At 45.7% G+C, this 26,667-nt stretch overlaps 1 protein-coding gene across 2 annotated transcripts in view; it reads right to left on the bottom strand.

The window, feature by feature from the left end:
- LOC149857283 (phospholipase A2, minor isoenzyme-like) overlaps positions 1-26,667 on the bottom strand; it is a 34,203-nt gene that overhangs the window by 2,288 nt on the left and 5,248 nt on the right. The window contains exons 1-4 of one of the 2 annotated variants that reach the window (XM_090062385.1): positions 16,609-16,886; position 16,514; positions 8,307-8,466; positions 1,846-1,973 (exon numbers count right to left, since the gene is read on the bottom strand). In XM_090062385.1, coding sequence (XP_089918511.1) covers positions 1,846-1,973; positions 8,307-8,466; position 16,514; positions 16,609-16,674 — 355 coding nt within the window. In that variant the 5' untranslated portion in view covers positions 16,675-16,886. Of the gene's footprint in view, positions 1-1,845; positions 1,974-8,306; positions 8,467-10,404; positions 10,468-16,513; positions 16,515-16,608; positions 16,887-26,667 lie in introns of those variants that run through there. The other variant, XM_090062384.1, reaches the window with a different exon arrangement.

The following is a 26,667-nucleotide window of genomic DNA, read 5'->3' as shown; positions in this document are numbered from 1 at the left end:
GATTTGGCCCAGGGGTTTTGAAGGGGTAAAAGATTATTGGAGGACTTGGGATTCCCTTTCCTCACCAATCAGGCCCCAGAGACTCACCCTCCATGTCCCCTGATTGGCCCCTGGGTCACCTGGAGGGGGATAAAAGGGACAGCGTGGCTGACTCAGGAGAGATCAGTGAGGGACCACAAGGTAGGAGCTTCAAAGAGCTGGCAAGAGCTGAGCCAGCAGGGTGGGAGCAGTTGCCCCAGAAGAGCCTGAAAGAGCAGGACCTGCAGGCAGCAGTTAGATCCTCAGCAGCACGGCATGCAGCCAGGGCTCCAGGGAGGTCAAGACCCTTAGGACGCTGGAGCAGCGCCACCAGTGGGGACTGTGTAGCAGTGCCCCTGCCTACCAGGTGGGAAATCTGAGTTCAAGTCCCAGCTGGGGTAATTAAGCCAACAAGAAACAAATCTTGCAGTGAAAAGGGGCCATTGTGTTTTCTCCCCCTCCAGGTACTAGGCCCTATATTTCCTTGTCATGTGACATTTTGTATTTTGTACCTTTTTATATTTCACCAACCAGTATTGTTTGCTTTGCTGTTTGTGTTTTACATTTTGTTAATCCTGTCTTTTGTCAGTGATTGTAAGTGTCTAACCTTCGTTGAATCCTGCCCCTTTGGGGCATTGTAGTGTCCACTATACCCTCTGATTTATGCCTGTTATGTTCCCAGTATTGTTCCCTCATTAAAAGTTATATGGTTAAGTCCCCATTGGTGGCCTGGCTCTGCTCTATAGGGGGAGGAGAGTCCCTATACCTCCCACAGCGCTTGTGCACCTGCTTTGATCCCTTCAATTAGAGAGGGGGTACCTCTTGGAGTACTGCCCGGGTTACATTAATAGTTCGCCCATCTCTCTACTGATTGACAGGAATTACTTCAAGAAGGCATATTCTTCCCTCCAAAAAGATGCCACTCCTCACAGAAGATTATGTTTTTTGATTGACAAGGAATCAATCAGTTGGTACAGTTGTGAAACATGGTACCAGTTCAACAGTGCACAAAAATACTAAATAATTTAGTTCTACAAAGGAAGAGCATCTTACTCAAAAATCAGGAACTGATGATGGTATGCATAAAATCAGAATGTGCACCTGATGTATTTGGGCTATCAGCCCCATCACTAGGAAAATTGTATTAGTTTAACTACTATAATCAAACCATAACCTTCACTTTGCTGTCTTATCAAACCCATATGGAATTACCAATTATGCTCCAGCATGCCTGGAGTATCGTACCGTTATGGCCACCATCATATTTTCATCCTAATTCAGTATAATTTTAAATGTTAAAATAATGTTTACAAAATGTACAGTATTTATTCAATCAAAACGGAATCATTCAAAACCTTTTATACAACTGGGAGCATCACTAACAAAAGGAAATAGACTAAATATTACTGATGACAAATTGTCAAAAGAAATCTCAAAAAGAGAATGAAATTATTGCTCTGGGAGATTTTTCCTTAAAGGAAGGATTGGGGTTAGTGTTCCTGGGCAAAAGGATGCATAGGCATGAAAGGGGCATTTTAATTCAGGACTTCACGATTCAAATAAGTGACTAAATAAATATTGTATGGTCCTAATTGCTGTGGTGATATTATATGCATCTCCACCAAGTTATAAGCTCTGTAGGCAGGTTGGGAATGTATCATTTTCTGTATTTGTCTAGTATACAACACCATGAGGTAGCATCAAATGTATGCAAATATAATAACATATAGGTGTTTGAAGGGAAGTACTGACCCTTGAAATGAATTTTATTTTGGATATGTTTATCATTCCATCTTGGAAAAAAAGGATCAAAAGCCAGGAACTTACTGTTACAAGTGATATTTGGTCCAGAGCAGGAGTATGAATAGATTTGAGTATATGGGTTGTGGAACAGAGAATGGCAGTTTGGAACAGTCTCAGCCTGAGAATAGCAATGATCGTGGGTTTGACAGCACCTGGAGAAAAATGGTTGATATACTAATCATTGAATTGCAATCTCCCCCTCTACCCCCACAAAAACAAAATTTCTCACAAAAAAATTCCTTTCTAGTGTATTTTAAAGAGAAGGCAACTCCTGAAAACAAGACTCTGAGGTTATCGTTGGGCTTTGTTATTACTGGTTAAGTGCTCTCTGAAGAATGTTTGGGATTAGATATCATCCCATATTTTATTGGTATTTTGCGCAAATCCTTTTACCAGAACTGATCAGAAATAGCAAAGAATTTTCTTGGAATTTAAATGGAAAAATTCCATCAAAATCCTGCCTATTGCTTAACATCCTACTAATCTGGTCATTTTGGAGGTTAGGAGCCAGTACCCTCAGAGCTGCTAGGTCCCCTGATCACTTTAGCCTTTACTAGGCCAGCTACCATGAGGTGGTGGATCCTGGAGCTGTGAACTGTTACTGATATTTGTCACTCATTGCTGTCCACTAGCCTCAGTAAAATAGGCCAGACTTACGTTCCCAGGGTCCTTAGGGAGGAAAGCTATTTATTTCATTTTAGGAACATGATATTTCCACACATCTGAAAGAAAACTTGTGGAATTTTATTTCCACGAAAAGAGTTTGGGGAAGGTTGTCCTGTTTTGTGCATGGGTAGAGTATTTCTAAACTCAAATTTGCTTGGAACTGAAATTCACTTTCCCAGAAAACCTACTCTTGGCTGAGAGAGATGCTGAGCAGTCGGATTTCAGCATTTGGTACTAAAGCTGTCACTGAGAGCACAACCAGTTCAGAGAGCTTGGAATTAGCACCTACCAAGTACAGAGATTCTAATATAGACTGTGTGGTGGTCACACCCCTGCCCTCCCTCTTCCCCTCCTTCCTCCCCCCCACCTTACTTTCCTGGTAAGATAACAGATTTTTTTAAAAAGACACCTGTGTCTAACCTCCCTTCCACCAAGTGCTAAAAATTCCTCATAGTTGACTGAAAGAAACATTTTCAGTTTTTAAAACAAAAGAATTCAAGGAGAGGGTCCCTTATGGTGCAGATGGAAGTGCAGCTCCTGACTGTAATAGAGTGCTTTGAAGGAAGCATTCTGAGTGACATTGATCATCCCCCTGACCAAAGAGAAGTTCACTGTTGATTCCAGGGGCAAGGGGAATCTAGCTGCGATACATCTGCCCTACCCTCCAGTGGGGCTGAAAACCCCCCGGTTCAAACTTCCTCTGCTCCCTTTCCCCCCTCCAATTCTGAAAACAGCATGAGGAAGGCAGGCAGTGCAGAAAGAAGTTACAGAAATCACTTTGTTTTGAAATGCCTTCATCTGACCCCTCATGCAATAAGGGTTCAGATTTTTGCCCAATCGGCAGGGCTGTGTGAAGCTTTCATCACTGATTCAATTCAGAGGAGATTCAGCTCAATTCAATGGCCAAATTTCCAAATCCAAATTGAATCAGGAGACACATTAATCTCTCCAAATTGAATCAGAAAGTTCAGAGATATTTGACGATTTGGCCATAGAGACACGTTTTCTCTATGTACCTTGAGGTACCAAGTGCAGCTCATGAATGCTCAGACAGCAGGGCAGATGAAGCGTACCATGGGAGCGCAGGGGATTCCCTGAATGCTCAATAGAGGACCCCCCCCAAACCCAGCTTGGTGACTGATGCCTCCTGAGACTAGGAAGGCACCCAGGGTCCCCCCATGGGCAACTGCTGAGCAGGGAGACCCCCTGCACTCCCGTGGGATGCTTCATCCACCCCACCATAAATGTCCACAAGCTGTGCCTGGTACCTCAAGGTACATCGAAAAAACATAAAGCTGTGTCTGTGGCTGAATTGTTGTTTCTTTGAATCAGAATCAAATCTTCAGATTCACATTCAGTTGAATCGAATCAGGACAGTGATCCGAATCAGTGAATTGAATCACTGTCCCCCAGATCAGGCAAATCTGAATCAAATGCTGCCCACTTCGCACACCCCTACTGATCAGCCATTCTTTAGAATGTCTGGTTATGCACTTGTGTTTGGTCATGGCTCTAGGCTGCTTTCTGTGGCCAGACTGAGTGAAAATTGTCACAAGTTGCTCCCTTTATTGCCAGAGGAACCAACTCAAATAGAAAGGCATTGAACTATTTATTTCTAAAAATGAAAAGCTCTAAGCAATATTGGTTTGGTCCCAAAAAATTCAGATTCGGCAGGAACAGTTAAGGGCAATGTGCCCAGTCTTTTTGAAGGGTTTTTAATCATTATTCTTATCAACCTTGGCTCTGTCCCCTTTTATTTTTTTCCAGTAGTCTTTTTCAGTATAGACTAAAAAACATGAGTTCCCTGGCTTATTGGAGTAGCTCATGTGGAAGAGAAACAATCCTGTCAGGCCAATACACAGATTATCTGATAGTTTTGAAAAGGAATTTCACCTTTACATATTGTTGCTGTTTGAATAAATCCAGCTGCTTCATAGGAGCACCTATCACATTTCTTTAATATTCTAATGAATTTTTAAACACTATGACATGTCCTGAACATGAGTACTGACTTCATGGTACAGTAGGTTTCTAGTTGGACCTTCAAATGAGAAAAAAAATCTGATCTATATAAATTATACTTGGGAATAATGCATCAGTTTGGGGTTCTTTTTCACCCAAGATTTTTTTTTTAAGTTTCATTGTGTGCAAGTTTCTCTGACCACCTGCACTTACAGTTTGAATTAATAAAAAAAAGCAAGCCAAGACCCAGTTGAAAGTGGTGAGAATTTCTGCCCAAAACCACATCAGATCCAGACTTATAGCTCAAGATTGCTAAAAAGTAAAACTTTCAGCCCACTTCAAAGTATTTGGTTTGTTGAAAAATACCTCTAGCCTCTCTCAGTAAATGTAGTGCATTCATTTGAAACATATTTTCTATGATTCTGTGCGGAAAATATCACTCTTCTGACCAGAAGTACTTCCAGTCCACTTCCAGGACCACCGGGGAGTATGCTGCCCCCCCCGTACCCCTCCCCAGCTCAGCGACTGGTACCTCCTGGGTCTGGGGGGAGCATCTGGGGTCCCCCCATGGCCAATCACTGAGCCAAGGGGGCATGGGGGGGCTCTGAGTGCTCCCCCAGACCCAGGAGGCACCAGTTGCTGAGCCTGGTGGACCTGGAAGTGGCCCAGGGCTGATCACTGAGCCAAGGGGGTGCAGGGCAGGGAGGGGGCCCTAAGTGCTTCCTGGTGGACCCAGAAGTGGACCAGAAGTATTTCCAGTCCAATTCTGGGTTCACCACCAAGCATATGGGCCCCCGCCCCCCCTCACGTTCCTGTGGGATGCTCCATCTGCCCCAGCATCGCAGTATTCACAAGCCATGCCTGGTACCTTGGGGTATGTAGAAAAAACATTTAAAGCTGTGTCTATGTCCAAATTGCTGATTCCCCAAATCAGCATTGAATCTTCAGATTTAGACTGGGCTGAATCGAATCGGGGACAGTGATCCAAATCAATGAACTGAATCACTGTCCCCGATTTCGGACTGAATCTGAATCTAATATTACACATATCCCTAATAACTATTCTCCAATTTTCATTCTAAAATCACTGTTATTACAAACAGCAGATGAAGAGGGTTGAAAATCCAGTCCAAACACATTTATTTAAAAAATAGAAGTAATGATCACGAAAGCATGTTGCAATTCTCCTGTGCCCCTACTGTGCTCTAATTACTTGGACTGGTCTCTGGATTTGGTTCCCTGAGCTGGATTTTGTGAATCTCTCTTCCATATTCTTCATGGGCTCATCTTCATAATATCTAGAATATTTAGAAGAGATAGGAAGGGGAAAAAAGGTGGGGGGGTTGCGCTCTATGTTAGGGAACAGTATACCAGTTCTACCTTCCAAATGGGACCAGAGGAAAGCTTAACTGAGACTCTGTGGGTCAAACTTCAAGGAGGGTGGGGGGAGAGGGATCTGGTGGTAGGGGTTTTCTATAGGCCACCACATCAGGAGGAAGAGCTGGATCTGGAATTCTCCAGGCAGCTGGGGGAGGCCGTGCATGCAAAGGATGTTGTGGTCAGGGGTGATATGAATTACCCTGACATCAACTGAGAGGAGCAGTCAGCCAAGTCTAGCCACTCACAAAGGTTCCTGACGTGTGTACAGGACCTACACCTTGTGCAGGAGGTACACGTCCCCACTAGGGAAAACGCCATACTGGATCTGGTGTTAGCCTCTGGGGACGACCTGGTGGGGGAGGTGCTAGTACAAGGGAGGCTAGGGGACAGTGATCATGAAATGATCCAGTTTGCTATTCAGAGAAAGGTGGGGAGGGTAACTAGCACAGAGCAAATGCTTCACTTTAGGAAAGCCAACTTTGACATGCTCAGGGAGGCACTCAGAGCTCAGGGTGTAGCTAGTATGGGGGTCCAGGAAACCTCAAGGAGGCTATCCTTGGGGCGCAGCAGGACGCAATTCCTCTGCACAGGAAGGTGGGAAAAGGGTCCAAGAAACCTGCATGGCTGAGTGCGGATATCCAGGCTGGCCTGAAGGCAAAGAAAAAAGCATACTGGTGGTGGAAGCAGGAGGCGGGGATAAAGGAGGAGTACGCCTCCCTGACCTGAGCTTGTAGGGATTTGGTGAAGAAGGCTAAAGCAGCACTGGATCTTAGATTAGCTTCTGGGATTAAGGATAACAAAAAGTCCTTTTTCAAGTATATAGGTAGCAAGGAGTCATCTCGGGGTAACACTGGACCCCTACAAGGCTGGGCAGGGCAGGACAGTTGGTGACAGACGCGCAAGAGAAGGCAGAACTCTTCAACAAGTTATTGGCCTCCGTGTTCCTGTCTGCTGCCAATGGGGTGCTCTCAGGTGATAGCGTGGAGAGGCCCAGGAAGGATGCGAGTCCCCCGACTGTTAGTTCAGACCTAGTTAAGGATTACCTGGAGGGCTTAGATGTGTCCAAGTTGGCGGGCCTGGATGACCGTCATCTGCAGGTGCTGAGGGAATTGGCTGGTGTCATCATGGAGCCATTGGCACGGCCATTCTAGGACTCCTGGTGCTCAGGCCAAGTCCCTGAGGACTGGAAAAGGGCCATTGTGGTCCCTATTTTCAAGAAGGGGAGGAGGGAAGAGCCTGGCAACTACAGGCCAGTCAGCCTCACTTCTATCCTGGGGAAGGTCTTTGAAAAAATTATCAAGGGCCACATTTGTGAGAGCCCTGCAGGGGAAGTGATGTTGAGGGGTAACCAACATGGGCTCATGCAAGGCCGATGCTGCCTGACTAACCTGGTCTCTTTCTATGACCAGGTAACAAAAAGCTTAGATGGGAAGGAGGAAGTCGATGTCATCTTCTTGGACTTCCAGAAGGCCTTCAACACAGTGTCCCACCCAATTCTGGTGGGCAAGCTGAGGGACTGCGGCACTGACGAATGCACAGTCACATGGGTGGCAAACTGGCTCCAGGGGCAAAGTTTGCTGATGACACCAAGCTGTGGGATAAAGGGAATACACCGGCAGGCAGGGACCGCATCCAGGCAGACCTGGATAGGTTAGAGAAATGGGTGGATCTGAACAGGATGCGGTTCAACAAGGACAAGTGCAGGGTGCTGCACCTGGGGAGAGGGAACCAGAATTATTGTTATAGGTTAGGGGCTGACCCTCTCGGCAGCGCAGAGGCAGAGAGGGATCTTGGAGTCAGGACTGACTCCAGAATGAATATGAGTTGTCAATGCGACGAAGCAATAGGCAGAGCCAACCACACCCTGTCATACACCAAGAGGGGCATCACTAACAGGTCCAGACAGGTCTTGCTCCTCCTCTGTGCGGCACTGGTCAGGCCGCAGCTGGAGTACTGTGTCCAGTTCTGGGCGCCACACTTCAAGAAGGACGTGGAGAACCTGGAGGGTCCAGAGGAGGGCCACTCGTATGGTTGAGGGCCTCCATGGCCAGCCCTATGAGGAGAGGCTGAGGGACCTGAATCTCTTCAGTCTCCGCAAGAGGAGACTGAGGTGGGGATCTTGTGGTTGCCTACAACTTTAATGAGGGGCCACCAGCAGGTACTCGGGGAAAGTCTGTTCACCAGGGCCCCCCTTGGAGTCACCAGGAACAATGGCCACAAGCTGAGGGAGGATAGGTTTAGGCTGGATATTAGGAAGAACTACTTCACTGTAAGGGTGGCCAGAGCCTGGAATAGGCTTCCCAGAGAAGTGGTGCTCTCACCTTCCCTGGAAACCTTCAAGAGGAGACTGGATAGGCACCTGGCTGGGGTCTTATGACTCCTGCCACCCCCAGTGCTCCTTCCTGCCCATGGCAGGGGGTTGGACTAGATGATCTGTCTAGGTCCCTTCTGACTCATTGATTCTATGATCTACTCACTTGTCCAGTTCATCCACAGGTGTTCCAGATCCTCCTAAGCCACAATAACATCCATAGTGATTAAATCTCCATAGTGGATCACTGTTAGGAATGGTACATTTGATCATTGACCTTAACTGCCACAAGGCTCTTGGAGTGGGATCAGCTGCAATAATACTGACTGAAACAGATCAAATAGAAAGAATGCAAGATTCATTTTAGGGTACAACAATAAGTTAACACTGATGTGGAAGAAGCCATGTTACTGGTCAAAGCCATGAGAAAACGTCTAGATTTTTCAAATAAACTCCAGCTTCCTTTCCTGATTCAGATTAAAACATTCCCAAAACAAGTTGAAACTGTGATGGAAATCCAGGAAGTAATTGAATCTATTATGTCAAATCTAATTTGGCTTCTTTACTTTGAAGTTATTAAGGTATAGCTCATGTGCCCATGCTCTTAATAAATAACGAGAGGTTTTCTACATTAATTTAATCTAGTTTGGGTACCTGTAGACATGCAGGATGCCTGCTCCAACATGCTGCAATTATAGTGTGTCAGAGCTGACATGATTAATCAAGTCTGCTGGAGTGTGCTAATCAGCATGCTCCAGCAGCCTCAGCTTCTCATGTATTCAGGGGCCCCACACTTGAAAATGGTGGAAGGGGCACTTTAACTAAAGAGGTACTTTAACTAAAGCTCATTGAATGAGTTTTAATTAAAGCACTCCCGCTGCCATTTTGAAGTACGGGATACTGAATACAGGAGATGCTGGGGGCACTGTAATTAGAATCCCCTTCCACCTCAGAGCATGTGTAAAAACTAGGACTAGGTTAATATAAACCAGAAAAAAAACATTTTTACTCTAAAATAAGAGCAACCACATATGGAGTTAGTCTGAAATAGGTTATTGCATTCCATTCATACCCTGCCCTAATCCAGAGTTACATTTCATGTGGAAAAAAGTTACACAGCCAAAGACTGACCAAAATTGACTGTACAAAAAGAAGGACTTTTGGTCCCCTTGACACATTATAGGTATCACACAACTGGTAAATTGCACAATTACCTTAACCAGCTGTGTGCAAATTAGCTAAAACCTCCAATGAGCTATAAAGTTAGATCTAAAAAATGTGTACCAACTTTATAGCTTGTTGCTATTGAGCTTTAAATTGCACATGTAGCAGGGTCTCCACTGTGGCTGGGAGCCCTGCCAGCAGATAGGGCTTCCAGTCACAGGGGCGTACTGTGCCCAGCATGAAACCCCCAAGACCTAGGGATCATGGCTGCCATGATCCCCACGGTTCAGGAGGTGTGAAACCCCCAGCCCACACAGGGCTCTTGGTCCCAGCTGTGCCTCACACAGCCAGGACTGAGAATCCCACAAATCACACAACACTCACAATTAAGAAAAATGTGAGGCGCAGCCAGGACTGGGCACCCAGTCCCGTCTTTGCTGAGGGGGCTTCCAGCCATGGGGGCCACCTGCAGCTAGGACTGAGAGACCCTGCAACTGTGCCTCAATCACAGCTAGAACCAAGAGTGCCACAACTGATGGGGCTCCTGGTACCAGCTGCTACAGGGCTGAGCTGGGGCTGTGCTCAATGCCCCAGGCTAGAATGGGGACATACCCTTGTTCTATGCTGGCAGGCTAAGGTTGAGAGGATGGAAGCAGGAAGCAGAGACTTGGTGGAAGAAAAGGCTTTGGTTGGGTAGACAGGAGGCAAAGGTGACATGGGAGCAGACAGAATCAGGCAGCAAGCAAAAACATATCCAAAGGAACAAAACTGTAAAAAAGGCACAACAAAAAAATTCCCTCCATCAAAACTCCCTATAGCACCTGCCTTTTCGCTGCCTTCCCCCCAGCTCCCTGCAGCAGTGGGGGGAAAAATCAAGACAGCCCTCCAATAATTAGATTCTATACATGGAAAATGATAACAAATGTATACATTTTCTGTATGTGGAATCTAATTATTGAGGGGTTGTCTTAAATTCAGAGTTGTTTTAGATTTGAGTAAACAGGGTAAGTAGCCGTGAATATTAAGAATTCTCCCTCTATTCTGAGACAGGCACATAAACTTATAATATATAAAGATGTGAACATTTAAAGGGTTCTTACCTGCCCCAAGGAGAACCAGAAGCAGGTGACACATCTTTGCAGCGGATAGCAACAGAACTGTAACTGCGCAATGGAAAAGCTAAATTATTTATATGTATTGGTTCAACTTGTATACTCCCACTTACATCAGCGTCATCAAAATTAGTTATGCTCACATCAGTGGATATAATCAAAATTTACACCAGTGTAAGGACACCTTTTGGCCCAATGCCTTTTAAGATGTCCTTGGCTCTTTCAACATATCTATTTGAGGAATTTTTATAGCACTGGACAAATAGACTTCTTAGTTAATATTTGAAAAGGAAAGAAAAGTGAGCAGAGGAACCTTTTGATGAGTCAAACAGCCAATTTAATATCTTCAAATCAAGTGGAAAAATGGGGGAGGGGGGTGATGTGTTTGCTGACTTGGGTGAAGAGTGCAGGGGAGATGTGCATTAATTTAACTCTGAAGATACTAAAGAGATACATTCCGAACCCAAATTTTAATGTGTTCTTCAGCTATGCTATAATTTCCCCAAAGCTCTGATCAAAATGAGATCACTGCTGCAAGTATCATGACATGGTGCCCTCACTACATGGGCAAGCAAAGACTATTGTGACTGCACCATGTTGAACCTGTCTGTCTTTCAGTGATCCAACAGCTTTTCTCAGACCTCTAGTTGCTGATACTGCACCACTTCCACTCTTCTGATTCCCTTCTCAAAGAATCAGTCAAGCACTAGCAGCAGCAGTGCTGGATGTTACAGGTAGGCCAGAGATGGGAAGACAAGTCCAGGCAAACATCCTGGTCCAGGGCCTTTCTCCAACTAATGAAAACCATCTGCTGCTTGGAGCCTTTTTGGATATAGCAGGATATAAGTTTAATAAAAACAAATCCTCTTTAATAAAAACATATTCTTTTGTGGGTACCAACCTTAAGTGGCATCTACTTAAGGATGAAGGCATTTTTTTCTTAACAATAAAAAACATATGGGCTACATGCTGTAGCACTTGACAGTCTTGAATGAGTCAGACTATCACTAAGGTTCTTATATTTCATAGTTTCATAGTTTCATAGTAGCTAGAGTCGGAAGGGACCTAGGTAGATCATCTAGTCCGACCCCCTGCCTTAGCAGGAAAGAGCACCGGGGTCAGATGACCCCGGCAAGGTGCTCATCTAACTTCCTCTTAAAAATCCCCAGGCTAGGAGCCTGCAGCACTTCCCCTGGAAGCTGGTTCCAGGCCCTAGCCGCCCTGACTGTGAAGTAGCACCTCCTAATATCTAATCTAAACTTACCCTCCGCCAGTTTGTGACCGTTATTCCTGGTCACTCCTGGCAGCGCACGGGGGAACAGGGACTCCCCCAATACCTGCTGATCCCCCCTGACCAGTTTGTAGCAGGCCACAAGGTCCCCCCTTAACCTTCTCTTGTGGAGGCTAAACAGGTTCAGGTCCCGTAGCCTCTCCTCATAAGGCCTGCCCTGCTGACCCCTGATCATACGAGTGGCCCTCCTCTGGACTCTTTCCATATTGTCCACGTCCCTCTTGAAGTGTGGCGCCCAGAACTGGACGCAGTACTCCAGCTGCGGCCTGACCAGTGTCGCATAGAGGGGGAGGATCACCTCCCTGGACCTGCTCGAGATGCATCTGTGGATGCATGACAGGGTACGGTTGGCCTTCTTGACTGCCTCCCCACACTGCCGGCCCATGTTCATCGTGGAGTCAATGACGACTCCAAGATCCTTTTCCGTCTCCGTGCTGGCAAGAGGGGAGTTCCCCAACCTGTAAGTGTGGTGCCGGTTCTTCCTCCCCATGTGCAACACCTTGCACTTATCAGTGTTAAACCCCATCCTATTCTCATCCGCCCACCGTTGCAACCTGTCAAGGTCAGCTTGTAGCCTATTGCACCCTTCTAGTGCACCCACATCCCCCCACATCTTAGTGTCATCAGCAAACTTGAACAGGGTGCTTTCTACCCCATCATCCAAGTCACTGATGAAGATGTTGAACAGTGCGGGCCCGAGGACCGAGCCCTGCGGAACCCCACTGCCCACGTCCTTCCAGGTCGAGAAGAACCCATCCACTACCACCCTCTGGGTGCGGCCCTCCAACCAGTTGGCGACCCATTTGACCGTGTGGGCATCGACACCACAGTCTCCCAGCTTTTTGATGAGGACAGGGTGAGAGACAGTGTCGAAAGCCTTCCGGAAGTCCAAAAAGACTACATCCACAGCAACCCCTGCGTCTAATGATTTGGTGACCTGATCGTAAAAGGCCACCAGGTTGGTCTGACAAGACCTGCCACTGATGAACCCATGTTGGTTGCCCCTGAGCATGCATTCCCCCGCAAGGCCCTCCTGGATGTGTGCCAGGATAATTTTTTCAAAGAGCTTACCCGGGATTGAGGTCAGACTAACTGGCCTGTAATTTCCCGGGTCCTCTTTTTTTCCCTTTTTGAAGATAGGGACCACATTGGCCCTCTTCCAGTCCTCCGGCACCTCGCCAGAGCACCACGAGTGCTCATAGAGCCGTGCCAGGGGTCCCGCAATGACCTCAGCCAGTTCCTGTAGAACCCTAGGGTGAAGATCGTCCGCACCAGCGGACTTGAACACGTCCAGCCTCTCCAGAAGTACCCTAACTAACTCCTCGCTAACCCCTGCCCCAGGCGTGTCTCTCTCGGGGCCCGAGGGGGGCCCAGCAGGGAGGTGGCTGAACTGGTCCCTACTTAGGAAGACAGAGGCAAAGAAATCGTTAAATATGTTAGCTTTGTCATCTGGCGTGATGACTAAGTTGCCCATCGTGTCCTGCAGGGGCCCCACATTACCCGGGACCCTCTTTTTACCCCCTATGTATTTGAAGAAGGACTTCTTATTGTCCTTAATCCGGGAAGCTAGTCCTATCTCCAACTCTGCCTTGGCCCTCCTGACTGCCCCCCTATTTGGTGGCATTATACTGGATTACTGCTAGGCTCATGTGGGCAGCTCAGGAAATTTCTTCAGTGCTCAGTGTGATACCCACAGATACATTCAGTGCTTTGCATTTGGTACATACTTTTTAAGTAGAGAACCACACAATAAAGATGGCTGCCAGGCTTTAAAATTGTTCTGCTGGCATTGAGAGCTGCTACTCAGTCTTCCCTTCTTCCCCCTGAGGCATCATATCTGTCCAAAACCCAAAAAAGGGCTACTCATAAACCAAAAGAAGATATTGACTAGCCAGAGAAATGATCATTGCGCTAAGTCACAAAACAAAGTCAGACAGTGTAGTAGTAGTGCATCAGGAGCAGGGTCCTTCAGTTTTTGTGAGACTGTCAAAAGCCTATCAGGCCCTACAACTTCATATCAAGTGGAGAAAGGAGATTGGAAGCATTCAAAACAGCAACATTTTAAAATAAAGCAGTACTGGGGATCAAACTTGTACATGCTACAGCACCAACCAAAATCCAGGCACCAGCGACAGAGCCCTGATAAATTTAGATCACTGAACTTAAATTGCCTGCAAAGCAAAACTAGATAGAGGTTACCTGGGAAAAAGAAAAAACAAACAACACAAAAAACAAGAGAGCCAGCACCTTCATGGCATAGCTCCTTCAAGGGTTCAGTGAGCTTTTTTATTTGACTACTGTCCAACTGCACCTAACTGGAATGGTCAGAGGAGATGGCATGTAATGACCCATGGTGGACCTCATTCAAGATCTACCTAACTACTGCTGTCATCAAGGCTAAAATAGATATTTTAAGAGGTAAGGAAGTCCTACTATAATTCTTGGACCAGGAGTGGAGATGTAGGTCTCTTTTTTCTCTTAGCAAGAGATCACAACAAGCAGTTTGGGCAACTCTTCTTCCACCCTTTGGGTTCTCTCATTGAGTCATAAACATTGTTATTTCTCAGATGAGTAAAATACCTGTTTCAAAACAAGTTGCTAACAGGCAATGGGATCACATGAAACTGCAGGTGTTCTTTTACCCTGAGCTTCACTACAGCATTGATTTTACAGAGCACAAGTATGTAAAAACATTTATTTTTACTGGGAAAAGGGCCTCTTGTTGGAATACCTGGTATGATAAAACCTATCTAGCTGCTTTGTTATATCTTGACAATCAACATTAAATATACTTTCTCCTGAATTACTCTCATGAGTGAAATGTAACCGTTTGTGGCTAGGGATTAAGTGTAAACATTTAGCGAGGTTCCTCATCTTACAGCCTACCTTTGCTGTGAAAATACAAGCTACTTGTAAGTTAAGTTGTAAATGGCATTGTTGGCCCAATGGTTTTGCTGACTAGGACCTAGTTTTGACCAAATCCATGAAATTTATATTAGACTCTCTCATCAGTGCATGATTCTAGAATCCTGTAATACTGAAAACAACCTTGTGAAAATGCTTAGCCTTTAGGCACAACAGCTTGCTTTACATTCAGCAGAATCTGCCATCTGGCTTGATAACTTCTTCTGTGAATTCTTAGACTTTGACTTTGCTAACAGAAGGTGACATTTTTAGTTTTATCAAATCCTCAGTTAGAATTCCACCAATAATTCTACTGTGCCCAAAGTATGAGCAAATGAGTCAGTGGCTACAGATCTGACTGAAATACTGGGTAATGGTTTGGCAGACAACTGTCAACTATAAGTGCAGCAACAAGGTAAGGTTTTAAGGAAACTAATTTAATACACATGTCTTTTACCATTCCAGATCAGGCCCTCTCTGTTACAGTCATATTCCAAAGATGCTCAAACAAGATGCTGTATGAATCTATTCAATTTTATATTAAAAAAATACTGTATGTTGGAATAGCCTATGACTTCACGGAGCTGCCTACCCATACAGTGACCAGAGTTCTTCAAAATGTGCTGTCAATATGTTCATTCCATTACCGGTGCATGTCTTGTGCTTTCAAACTTATAGACTTTTGAACAACAACATCCATGTAGTGTAAGTGCATTTGTGTCCTGATGCTTCATATTCAGGGCGAAAAAGGACAGCATATGCCAACTGTATCTCAGTTCTCCAGATATACAAGACTTCTACACAGGAGAGAGAATACAGGACAACACAACTTCAAGAACTACAGTTAGTATATTGCTAAATAACTTTCCATTCTCAAAGTCTCCTTGAGTGACTTTGAGTACACACTCCATTATTGATTACTCTAAAGCAGCAGACCAAATCAATCCAAGGTGGAATCCCAGAGTCTCAGAAGCAGAATGACTAGCAGAACGGTTTTGCCAAATGCAGCATCCTATCTAGTAGTCTCGAAAATTACAAAATATGTTGCAAATGTGTAAATAGCATTACAGAGGAATACTCTGCAGATATCTGAGAAGAATGTTTGAGGTTTTTTTAGTGAAGCTACCAATAAGTTTCTGTTATGATGCCTGAGCTCTTCTAGAATTCATAGATACAGATGGAGGCGAGTCCACTATAGCTGTCTCACTGTATGTGTTTATGCAGTTCAAAACCCTCTTAGAAGTACTTTGGGTGCAGATAACAGAAAGAATGAAGGACAAAGCAATAACCCCAAATGGGTGCGTCCACACATGCAAGCACATGCGCTTGCAGCAGCTCAAATAGAAGAGGTGCACATTTCAGCTGGAGCTTCTTGCCTCAGTGCACATGCCTGGACATGCACTTTGGTGTGGTATAAGTTGTACCACTTGGGGCAAAATGACCCTGCCTGGCTCTACCAGACCTGCAGCCAGGGGAAACTCGAGCCTGGGGCCAGCACCTGTCCTGGCCCCATCAGTACAAAAAGCTGGCCTGGCAAATAGCTCAGGGCTACTCGCTCTCAGGAGCTGCTACTGCTGTGGCTGGTTGCTGCAAGCCTGGTCTCAGGAGCTTCTGGGGAGAAGTTGGCCCGGTCCTTTCCTGCCTCTGGCTACTGTTAGTTGCTGGCTTGGTTTCAGAGCTTTTAGAGTAAATTGGCTCCACCCCTTCCTGCCTTGAGCTGCTGCTGTCTCCCCAGGGGTGGGTCCTCTACTGCATGGTGTTGTCCCCTGCCTAGGGAGGGGCCCACTGCACTACACCCCAGCTTCTGCACCTCTGTTCTGGCCTGCTGCCGAGCCTGCCACCAAGCCGTGGCCAGGCAGCCTGTGCTGCCTGTGGACCCCTCCCCCACCACCACTGCCAGACCCTAGAGGAACTTTGCCTGGCCCAACTGCCTTGGCAGGCCACCTCTACTTTCACCAGAAGCACACCACGAGTGGCTGAACTAAATGGCTCCCAACATCACTGCTGCTGTTGTTTCTGCTGCTGCCCCCTCTCAAGAGAAAAGATTTCCTGCTGCACCACATGACACCACAGCTGCATTGGATTATTTCCTAATTGACTGACTGCTCCTACCCTCCCCCACAGCTACCTCACTGCATCTGATCCTGATTTGTCTTCCTGCCTACTGCTCTGCTGCTAAGCAACCAGCTGAAGGCTTAAGAGGCTTCTGACCAGATCGTCCAGAAACAAAGCCCCTTCACTGCTCCAGTAGCCTTCTCTGTGTATATTTTGCCTTTGTGTGGTAAGTCTTACAGTCCACTCCCCTTGACCTGGTGTTTGCTGTGTGGCTGAGTAAGCCAGCTTGAGTCTCCCTAGCCCTTGTGTGTGTGTTTCCCTCCTCCCCACATATTCTCAAAGCATAGTCTTCCTGGCTTTTTTTCCTGTGGGGCTGTGGCTCAGTGAGTTTCAGCCCCCTTCCTCCCTATTCCCCTTCTGACCCACAATCCCAGCCTGTGCCTACTAGGTTCACCAGCCCCATGGGATATTTTGTTTTTCTTTACTGTCTTCCCTGCCCTCATGTGAAACAATGGCAGGGAAGGAAACTTGGGGGGGGGGTGATGCCCCCACAGAGCTTCCTGCAGCCCCCCACTGTGGGGGTGGATCCCAGCCAAGCTCCCAAGGGGATGTATGCCCCTGCAGCCTTCACCCCAGAGGCAGAGTCCAACCAACCTCCTCTGGGGGTGGAGAAGCCTGCAACCACTGGTGCAGGGGCAGGTGGGACTCTGGTAGGGAGCCAACAGGGCCAGGGGGTCACCCCTGACCAATCCCACACCCCTGGAGGGGTTCCCAAGCCCCCTCTCCCATTATCAGGGCCCAAGGGCAGTGGGAAGGCTTCTCTTCAGCCTTCTCCACAGCTGGGAGTGGGAAGGGCAAGGGCACCCCAAAGCCTAGACCACCAGCACCTGAGGGGACCAGGTGCACTACACCAGCCAGCACACCCACTCAGCCTGTCCCTGTCCCTAGCTCCGGCCCCACGAATATGGCCCCCTGGGAAGGGAGCCACAGCTAGGCACAGGCAGCTGTGGGGAGACTTGAAATTGGGGGGCCTGGACCGTCCACTGTCAGCCCTTCCAGCTTGGGCAGCAGGGCCCCCTTTCCAGCACTCACCTGCAGGCATGGGGTGAAGTACTAACTGCCCAAGCAGAAGAACCTGCACTTTGAGATCTGGGTGCAGGCCCTGGCTTGGGTAGTGGGGGCCCCCGAGACTGTGGCAACCTCCTGCTTTCATGGCAAGGGGATGTTTTTTCTTGCTTCAGAGGCCACTGCACAAAAGGTGGTGGAGAGGAGGCTCATGTTGGAGGGTGAGTATACCCCCCTTGAGCCTCTAAAAGAACTGGGGACCAGAGTGGTCCTCGGCTCCATCCCTCCCTATATACCCAATTGGTCCCTGCTCCCCCAGCTCCAAACTCTGGGGACAAGTTATTTCCCCAGTAGTGGCCCTCTTGCTGGAGTGCCAAGACTGCAGCCTCTGCCACATGTGCTCTTTCCATCACCAGGTTATAATCCAGTTGATCTTTGATTCTTTTTCAGGGGACCTGGTGAGAGTTTTCTAATCATTGGGTGACCTGAGATGCTTCCGGGGCTCTTGCATCATGAGTGCCCAATGGGCCAGGAGGAGAGGGCATTCACAGGTGCCCCTGCTACTGGTACCCCTCCCTCTTCAGCCCCCCTGGCATGCCAGCCACATCATCCAGCCCCCCATTAGCTCAGGGGACCCTGCCCCCAAACAAAGCTTGGCAGAGTTGCCAAGGGGGGAGAGAGCAGGCACTGTAGCTGCCCCCCTCCCCCACCAACCTTCACCTACTCTTACTAGAGACTGTTCACTTGAGAACCACCCCATGGCTGAGTGGGTGCAGGTCCCCTCTGGGCACAAAACCAAGAGGAAGGCCCGGGCACAGTTGGAGTCCTCTAACCTGGAGGACTCCTCCCCCCACTCCCAAAACCACGATGGGGAGAAGGAGGGGCTCAGCTCCTGGGCCTCCCAGCTGTGCCTGACACCCCAACCCCTGAGAAAGATCAAATGGGTGATCCCTGTGGAGGAGATTTTTGGGCCTGGTAGATGGTCCTGAACAGGAGCACATGGAGGAGGCCCCTCACTCAACTGGCCTACCCCCTGAGACCACAGGCACCAAAGCTGAGGCCAACCCAAAGGAAGATCCAGCAGTGGAGCTCCCCCCCACCCCAATGATCTGGGGGAGATGGGAGGAGCCAGGGGCTCACCCCAGTGAGGCCTGGGGAGGGAGGTCCCTTTTCCCAGGACCCCAAGGCAGACACCAAAGCTATCCTAATGCCTGATGGGTCTCTTCCCTCCCCTCCCAGGAAAAACCTCACTTCCAGCCTGCCCCATGGTCCTGCAGCAGGGGAATCAGGGTGGGGTCCCCTAATCATCAGGCCAATCTTGTTGGGGACCCTGAAGAGACCCTCTGGGGCTCCAGCCCTACCCCATCACCTTGTGAAGGAACCCCATCCCCACCCTTACCCCCACCTCTGTCCCAAGGGGCTGCAAGCTCTCCCAATCCCAACTGGAGTCTGGGGTCTTAGTGGACCAGGGGGTTCAGATGATACCTAAAGAGCCCACTAAGCCCCAGGATGCCCAAGAACTGGCAAGCTCCATGGTGCCTGTGGACCTCTTGGTCCTGGTGGTCCCCAGTGCTGAGGTACTTGCATTTCTTGACCGCAACTACATGTGGCAGTCCACCAGCAAGGTACAGCTCACCTTGGACCACTGGAGAAATTTTGACAGCATCTTTGCCACTGCAAGGGCACTGGTGGGGGAAGGCAGGGGGCCCAAAAGCTGCAATGCCCAGATCTATAGGCGGGTCCCCAGTTTTGTACATGTCTGCCATACTTACGGGAGGGCACCTTCTGAGCCGGAGGGCCCCACACTGGGCTTGATATGCATGAGGCCCCTGCTGAACTGTCTACTCCACTCCCCCCCCCCACCCCCAGCCATGAGATCATTTAAGATCACAACCCTCAATGTCCACAGTTGCAGTGGCCCCAGCTCCCTGATGGTGTGGAGCCACACAGCACCCTGCTGACTCCAGCTGCACCTACATGATGAAGCAGTAGTAGTGTGGGTGCCAGGCGGCCAGGGCCAGGGCCAGGGCCAGGGCCAGTCCCTGCTGCCCTGTGCTATGCTCCACCATAAGACCCCAGTGACCCTGATGGTAGCTGCTACTACTGGTGAGTGCAAGGCTTTTTTTTTTAAATTGCCAGGATGCTGGGGCCAGGTGGAACAGTGATGGAAGGGCTTGGTGGGCAGGTGGGGAATGGGGCTGGGCAAGGCAGCATTCTGGGGGACTTGAGTGGGTGGGAGATGAGGCTAGTAGGGGTCTCCCTGTGGTCCCCTCCCCCAGCCCCTACCCTCTATTTACTGGCATGGAATCTGGGTCCCAGCTCCCTTCAGAGTTCTAATTTTGCTCCTGTGCTGCAGATTTGCAGCATGGGAAGTTTTGTTTCCACTTGTGCACTCATCTGGACACACCCAGTGAATCTAGAGGTGGCCTAAATGGGTTGGGCTTTGTTATGCTCTGGCACCTTACTGATGTCCAAGACACAGATATATTTCTACTAAGGCTACTTGTGATTTTTACAAAGGTGAAACTCTTAGTTCATGTGGAACTCTAACAGTTGTCTTTAGCAATTCCTTGTCCTGGTAGAAAAGTGTAAGAAATGTCAGTTATCTGTAGGTATTGTAACCTAGAAAGAATAGCTATTGAAAGTCTCGATTTATATTGATGTAGCAGACAGCATGATACCATTTCAAAATGAAGACCCATGAGAGCTGGGAAGACTAAGACAAAGTCCCACAACAGGATTGGATTCTTTACAGATGAGAGAACTTTGACTAGACCCTTAACAAATTTTAAACACGCTTGGGGGAACAGAACATTTGACCCAATTCCCATCAAGTGAAAAATTTTATACTGAGGTCACTTGTAAATGCATCCTGACTCAGCTTAATTTCAGGTATCAATGACTCAATTAGTGTAAAGGATTTTATGCTGCACCAGTAGCAAATATTGTGAATTTTGTCAAGTAAATCTCACAATTTATTTTCTACTATTGAACTATTGCTTAAAGGGAGAAAAAAGACCCTGAACAGCAAACTAGCAGGTCTTGCATTTCTATTTAATTCTTGATCTGTGTTTAAAGCTACCAATAATGGTGGTGTTTAACTCCAATTCTGACAGGAATTTAAATGATTCACTAGTGATATGCACTGCTCTGCCCTCCTCTGTGCCTTCAGTATAAGATGTAAAGATCTGCATAAATTTAATCCTGGGTAATTTCTTGCAAAACTTTCACAGAAAAACCTGAAATATGGGGAACTCCAGGATTTGTGCAAAAGGTTTGGACAGACTTCAAGTAAACCCCTGTGTTTCCCATGCATTCCAGGTGATGCCTTATTTTCATTGAACCATTGGTCACACACACACAAAATAAATAAATAAATAAAGCAAGCAAATTGCACGATTAAACATGATCTTAAACTTGGCATAGCCAGCCCCTCAGCAAACAAGGCTGGCTTCAGACAGTAACAAAAAAAATTTTTCCAAGTCTTAGACAAAACCCTCACTCAGAACTGAAATCTGAGAGCCAGAAGTACCAAAAAATGTACATAACTCAAGTTACAAGTCTCTGTTTTCTGTATAGTTGTCAGCTCTATTTAAATATAGATTCACTGTAAATAGGATGTCATTCATCTGTGGCTGCTCTAATGCAAGCCTTGAATATATATGCTCCCCTCCCTACTCCCTGTAATTAAGCTTCATAGCTCGGTAATGCTTATGAATCTCTAATGTTACTGACAGCTGAAAGGCAATATCCCTTCATTCAAAAGAGAGAAGCCTGTGCAGACAAGTAATGGCATAAACATTGGTTCATAAGACACCTGTGTATGAGCAACCAGACTGACAATCTAAATTTCAGAAGCCACCACAGAACCAGCAGATATCAATTAGCTCTTGTTGCTATTAAATCTAGTTTACATGAAGTGGTAAACTTAGGTCTACAGCCTCTCAGCCTCATTTACCAGCTACTTCAGGGTAATCCAGTTCCTCAAATGAGAAACGCCAGCTTAAAGGAATTTCTGCAGGACAGCAGAATCCCTTAGCATTCCCACAAACTTCTGATGTTTACAAAAATATTTCCCCTTTATGTCACTTCTCACAACAGTCTTCCTGCTCCCTGTTAGAAAAGCCAAAAATTATTCACATAATCCATATTAAAGTCTTGTAACTTTCTCTCACTGCTGCAGTAATGCAAGGCTTTCTTAGTGCCAGGATGCAGTTGGCTGCATTTGCTGGGAGTGCCCTCCCTCTAGTGGCTGTGGTGAGTGGGTACCTCAGCCATTTCAAGAGCTTGAAGGTAAAAAATAGGTTTCTGTTTCTGTTGAAATTTTCACATTTTAAGGTGTATGAGGGTTTCTAAGTGACATAGCTCTGACTTTACATCAGTATCCTGGAGGAGTTAACACACGCACTGTTAAAACAAGAAAACTGCAATGATAAGGACTGTGAATCCTGGCTACACCTCCAACCTACCCAGCCTGTTCTACACAAGTTAGGAATGTCCTGGATTCCAATCCCTCCATGCTAGTTGGAGACTAAAACTTGTACCCCACCGTACAGGAAATGCACTGTGCACTCCTCCATTTTGTAACAAGTCTCTTACTATTTGGTGATCTTAGAGACTCAGTTTTGGAGTCATGTTATTATTTGAGATTCCCCCCCTTCCCCAGTTGAGTCCTTGTGGTTTCAGAGAAAACTTTAAAGGAATAAACCCAACAGAAACTAGTGGGCCAATTAAAAGAATTCCAATGTTTCTTTAAAAAGTCTTAAGACTTTAAAAAAGATGATGTCATGATTTTTGAATGTGTGGTATTGATAATACTATCTTCAAAGCACTGTACAAACAATGGATGATTGGCCTTTAACATATTCCTAAAGTAAGATGGAGTGGGAAAAGCAGAAGTATTAAAAATAAGTCTTGGTTCAAGCAAGGCAGCTAATGCACATCAGTTGCACTTCTCTTCATTGTATTTTTTTAGTTTTACAGCAAGGTTAATTCACCAAACCCTAAGTAGGTAAGGGATAAGGTTTATCTCACAGGGAAAACCAAGTGGCTTTTCTTCATTGTGTTTTCACATGGGGCATATGTTAGTTATCCCAGGGTTTAAAAAATGCTGTTTAGCAGTGGAAAAAACAAACCAAGCCTCCACCTGGTTTTAAAGGAACTAGCCATGACTAGGAACTGTTACATAAAGACCCTTTAAAGTATACACAGGTTTCCAGGCTGCTTGGACACAAAACTCCTATCCCCAGGGGCATGACAGGTGAAGGACTTTTCACAGCAGCTGTCAAGCTACAACAACAAAGCAAGTGCCTGGCTTTGGAGAGTTCTCACCCCAAGGATCCCAAATTTTGATCTCAGTCTATGTGAAAAGCATTGAATAAAAGCTCAGGGTATCGGGAAAATTTGAGCCCTAAATTTTCCTAGAGCTACCCAATGTTCAAGCAACTAGAAGTCTTTCTGTGAAAACTTACAAGACCCTGGAAAGTGAGACAGTGGCTTTGCTAAAAGGCTGGTGCTCTGCAATAAGATAACTGCTGCTTCCCTTGGCAACATCTGCTCAGGTGCAAATCTCAATTGCATTCTCTGGCTGATAATAGAACTTGGTGTATTTTATACCTGCTCTGGAAAGCTGTTTGACATCTCAAGCTGGAGGTGCAACTGTTCTTTTCTTTGCACCAGAGGGCATTTTTACACATGCTGGGAAGGGGGGTGTTAATTAGAGAGGCTCTGAATAAGCTTTAATTAAAGTGCCCCTGCCACCATTTTGAATCACAGAGACACTGATATACAAGATGTGGAGGCTAACTGAAGCGTGGTACTTACTGTGCTCCAGCAGACTGGGTTAATCAAGTCTGCTTCAACGCACTGTAATTACAACACATTGGAGCAGCATCCCAGCTCCTGTACGGACACCCAGGGATAGCTTCCTTCTCCAGTCAAATGTTGCCTATTGCTCGACCTCTTTGCCAGCTCCACTCGGTGCTGCTCTCTCAAAGATGGTGCCCTACTGAACTCTTGTTCTGTCATTCATGCAAACACAAGTCAAAAAGCATTCACTCAAAACCTAATAAATTGTCCTTTTTTTCTTTTTTCCTAAGGAGGAAACCATAGTCTGATATAGTTTGTACTAGAGGAAAGTGCAGCCTTCTCCTTTCATTCAGGGTTTTGCAGAGGGCCTTACCAGTTTGTCCAGAGTAACAGAAGTCCTGCCTTATTTCTTACCATTGCTAGATAACATCTTTGACTTTTGGGGCCCATTTATTTTGTCAAAATTAATACAAAACACCACTACCATAATGACCTGTCTAGTGGGGAAGTTTCTTCCAACCCACCCCCTCCTCTGAAGTCCTAAAGCATTAGAATTTATATCCATTATACACTTTTATTTGGGTTTCTACAGGTGTTCTCTCTATCCCTGTAAGTGTCCAAACCTCTTTTCAAATCCTGCTAACATCTTGGCTTCAAGAAAAACTTGTACAATTAAATTCCACAGGTTGGCAAATTAATCAGATTTTTGTCTTAAAAATGCTGCTTAATTCCTACTTTCCTTGAGTACTTAAGCTGAGGTAAAAGAAAATGAGTATCCTCTCTCCCCAAGAGAGCTCTCCTCTCATTGCCACAAAATTTCTTCCAATTCAGCCATATAAAATGAAAAAAAAATCAAATAATGCTGCTGCTAAACCTGCTGTGTGTGTACCCAAGACTAAACACAAAGAAGAGGATTCCATTTAATGCTAATGTACTTCTTGGCTTTCTCTGGCAACACAAGATCCCAGGATTATCTTGCAGGATGTCATTGTACATTGCCTAAAACAGCAGTCAGCCATCATTCTGACCTGTTCTATTGTCGCCTTTCAGCAATAAATCTACATAGCCCCTATTATCTCTGTCTATAAAGCCTCTGACCAAAACCCAGATTTGAGGAGAAGTTACAGCACTAGGATTCAGTTCTGAAAACACCTAAAGGTTGCATCATTTATACAGTGCCTAACACAATGGTCAATATAACCAAATCCTCAAAAGCTACTATAATACAAATAGTACAGGAGATTTAGCTAATTTTGTTGCAGTAGGACTTCAGTAACTATTTCAAACTTGCTCTGGAATGTACTGCCATGTCCAGCCAGACACACATGTAGTAAAGAGCACCAAAAATTTGATATTAATGCATGTCCAAATGTTCATTTAGAACAAATGAGTGGTCACATTTAACACGAAGTACAGTGAGTCAGCTGAAAGGACAGCTGAATCACAAATGGAAAAACATCAGCTCAGGTGACTTGAGAGACTGCATATGACCTGCCTTCCTGGAACGACTGAGAACACAGCTTCACTCAGCTAAGAATTTTCTGTACTGCTCTATATCAGATTTTGACTGCACATTCTGTTCCTAAATAACAAAGCTCGTTGGGATTTCTTTTACTTAAGTTTTTCAACAGAATATGCCAAACTATAGAGAAGGTTTTTCTGAAGCAGGATGGACTTTCAGTGGAAGCAAGAAAAGATGATACTCCCCAAAATAGCTAACCCAACCTGGGGCTTAAGGAGAAGCAGGTTCAAGTCCATACTGCTGTTGGAGATGTTGGAACACCATTTTGTATGAAGAATTAACTGCAAAGACTCATTGCCACATCAGCTGATATCACAAACTGTATGCTTTCCCACAACAACAACAAAAATTTTTACAAACCATCACACATTCCTAAACCTTGCAAAACAAAAATGTTAGCTGGCCTTCCCTATTAAAAATTATAGGCTTTAAAACTAGCCGCTGGAAAATGCTGGAAAAAACAAAGCCTGTTACAGGTCTGTAAATGTACTAATATTAAAACAGTTTAATTTCAACACAGAAGCAGAAAGGTGAATGAACAATGAAATTCTCTTATTGCTAGCAGTGGACAGGTTCCCATGACTGACAGATGGAGAATTGAATATGCATTCTGCTGTGTTGTTCTTGTGTGACTGAAAACAGCAACTGCCAAAAATGTTTCAAAATATAGTTGTTCTCCAATATGCAGTTACTTTTCTTGAAGCTGCTTTTAGCCCTGTAACCAGACTTCTAGTGCCAGCTTGTGGAACAGACTGAGCCCTTATTACAATTAAGACCATTCAATATTTGGCAGGGTTTTTGAATTTAAAATAAAAGTGAGAATGCTTGCAGGGATAATGTCTTCAGCATCTACCCCAAGACCTGGTTAACTGGGGTGTCATCAGTTCAAACTTAATCTTTGTTAAAATGCTGAGTGATGATGAAAAAAGCATGGAAACATAAAACAAAGTGCAAAAATGAATAATGAATAATGTGCCCTTAGTTTTTTCTTTCCCTATCACAGTGGCTGGAAGTGGTGTCACAGAATACAGTATTACCACATCACAAACAAAACTACTAAAGAAAAATCAGATTATGCTCCCATACTTCAGCCAGTCATTGTCTGAGTTTGTACCAAGCACTAGGCAATTAAGCAGAGATTCAGACCTGAACTCAATTCTGGATATAACGCAATTTTATTGATAAGCAAAACTAACTTAAGAGCCCTTGCTTTCTTAATACCAACAAGTGGCATCAAGGTGCGTCTACTCAAAAGTCAGTCAATCTCACTCACATATCTTTTGAGGCAAAGATACCAAACTGGCACAAGTACAAAGTTACAATGAAATCACACATCTTCTATACTCTTAACTAATACATAGTCATTTTCTAGTCTACAAATCAAGTTACATGGTTTTAAATATTTCGCAATTTTTATGCTTCCTATTAAAATGAGTTCTCACTTTTAATGCAAATTCTACTTCATTATAATCTACTTATACCATCATTATAATATTGCCAAGCGGATATGCGCGGTCAACAAGTTCTCAACTTGCGGTTATTTAACATCCTCTTTTTTCACTCCATTGCCATTTCTTGCGGTCACTTAAATGCGTAAGCAATTTTT

Source organism: Crocodylus siamensis, chromosome 9, assembly GCF_052110815.1.
Source record: "Crocodylus siamensis isolate JL-2025a chromosome 9, ASM5211081v1, whole genome shotgun sequence".
Taxonomy (NCBI): domain Eukaryota; kingdom Metazoa; phylum Chordata; order Crocodylia; family Crocodylidae; genus Crocodylus; species Crocodylus siamensis.
Note: the sequence above shows the minus strand (reverse complement) of the source record. Positions and strands in the feature narration are given on the sequence as shown.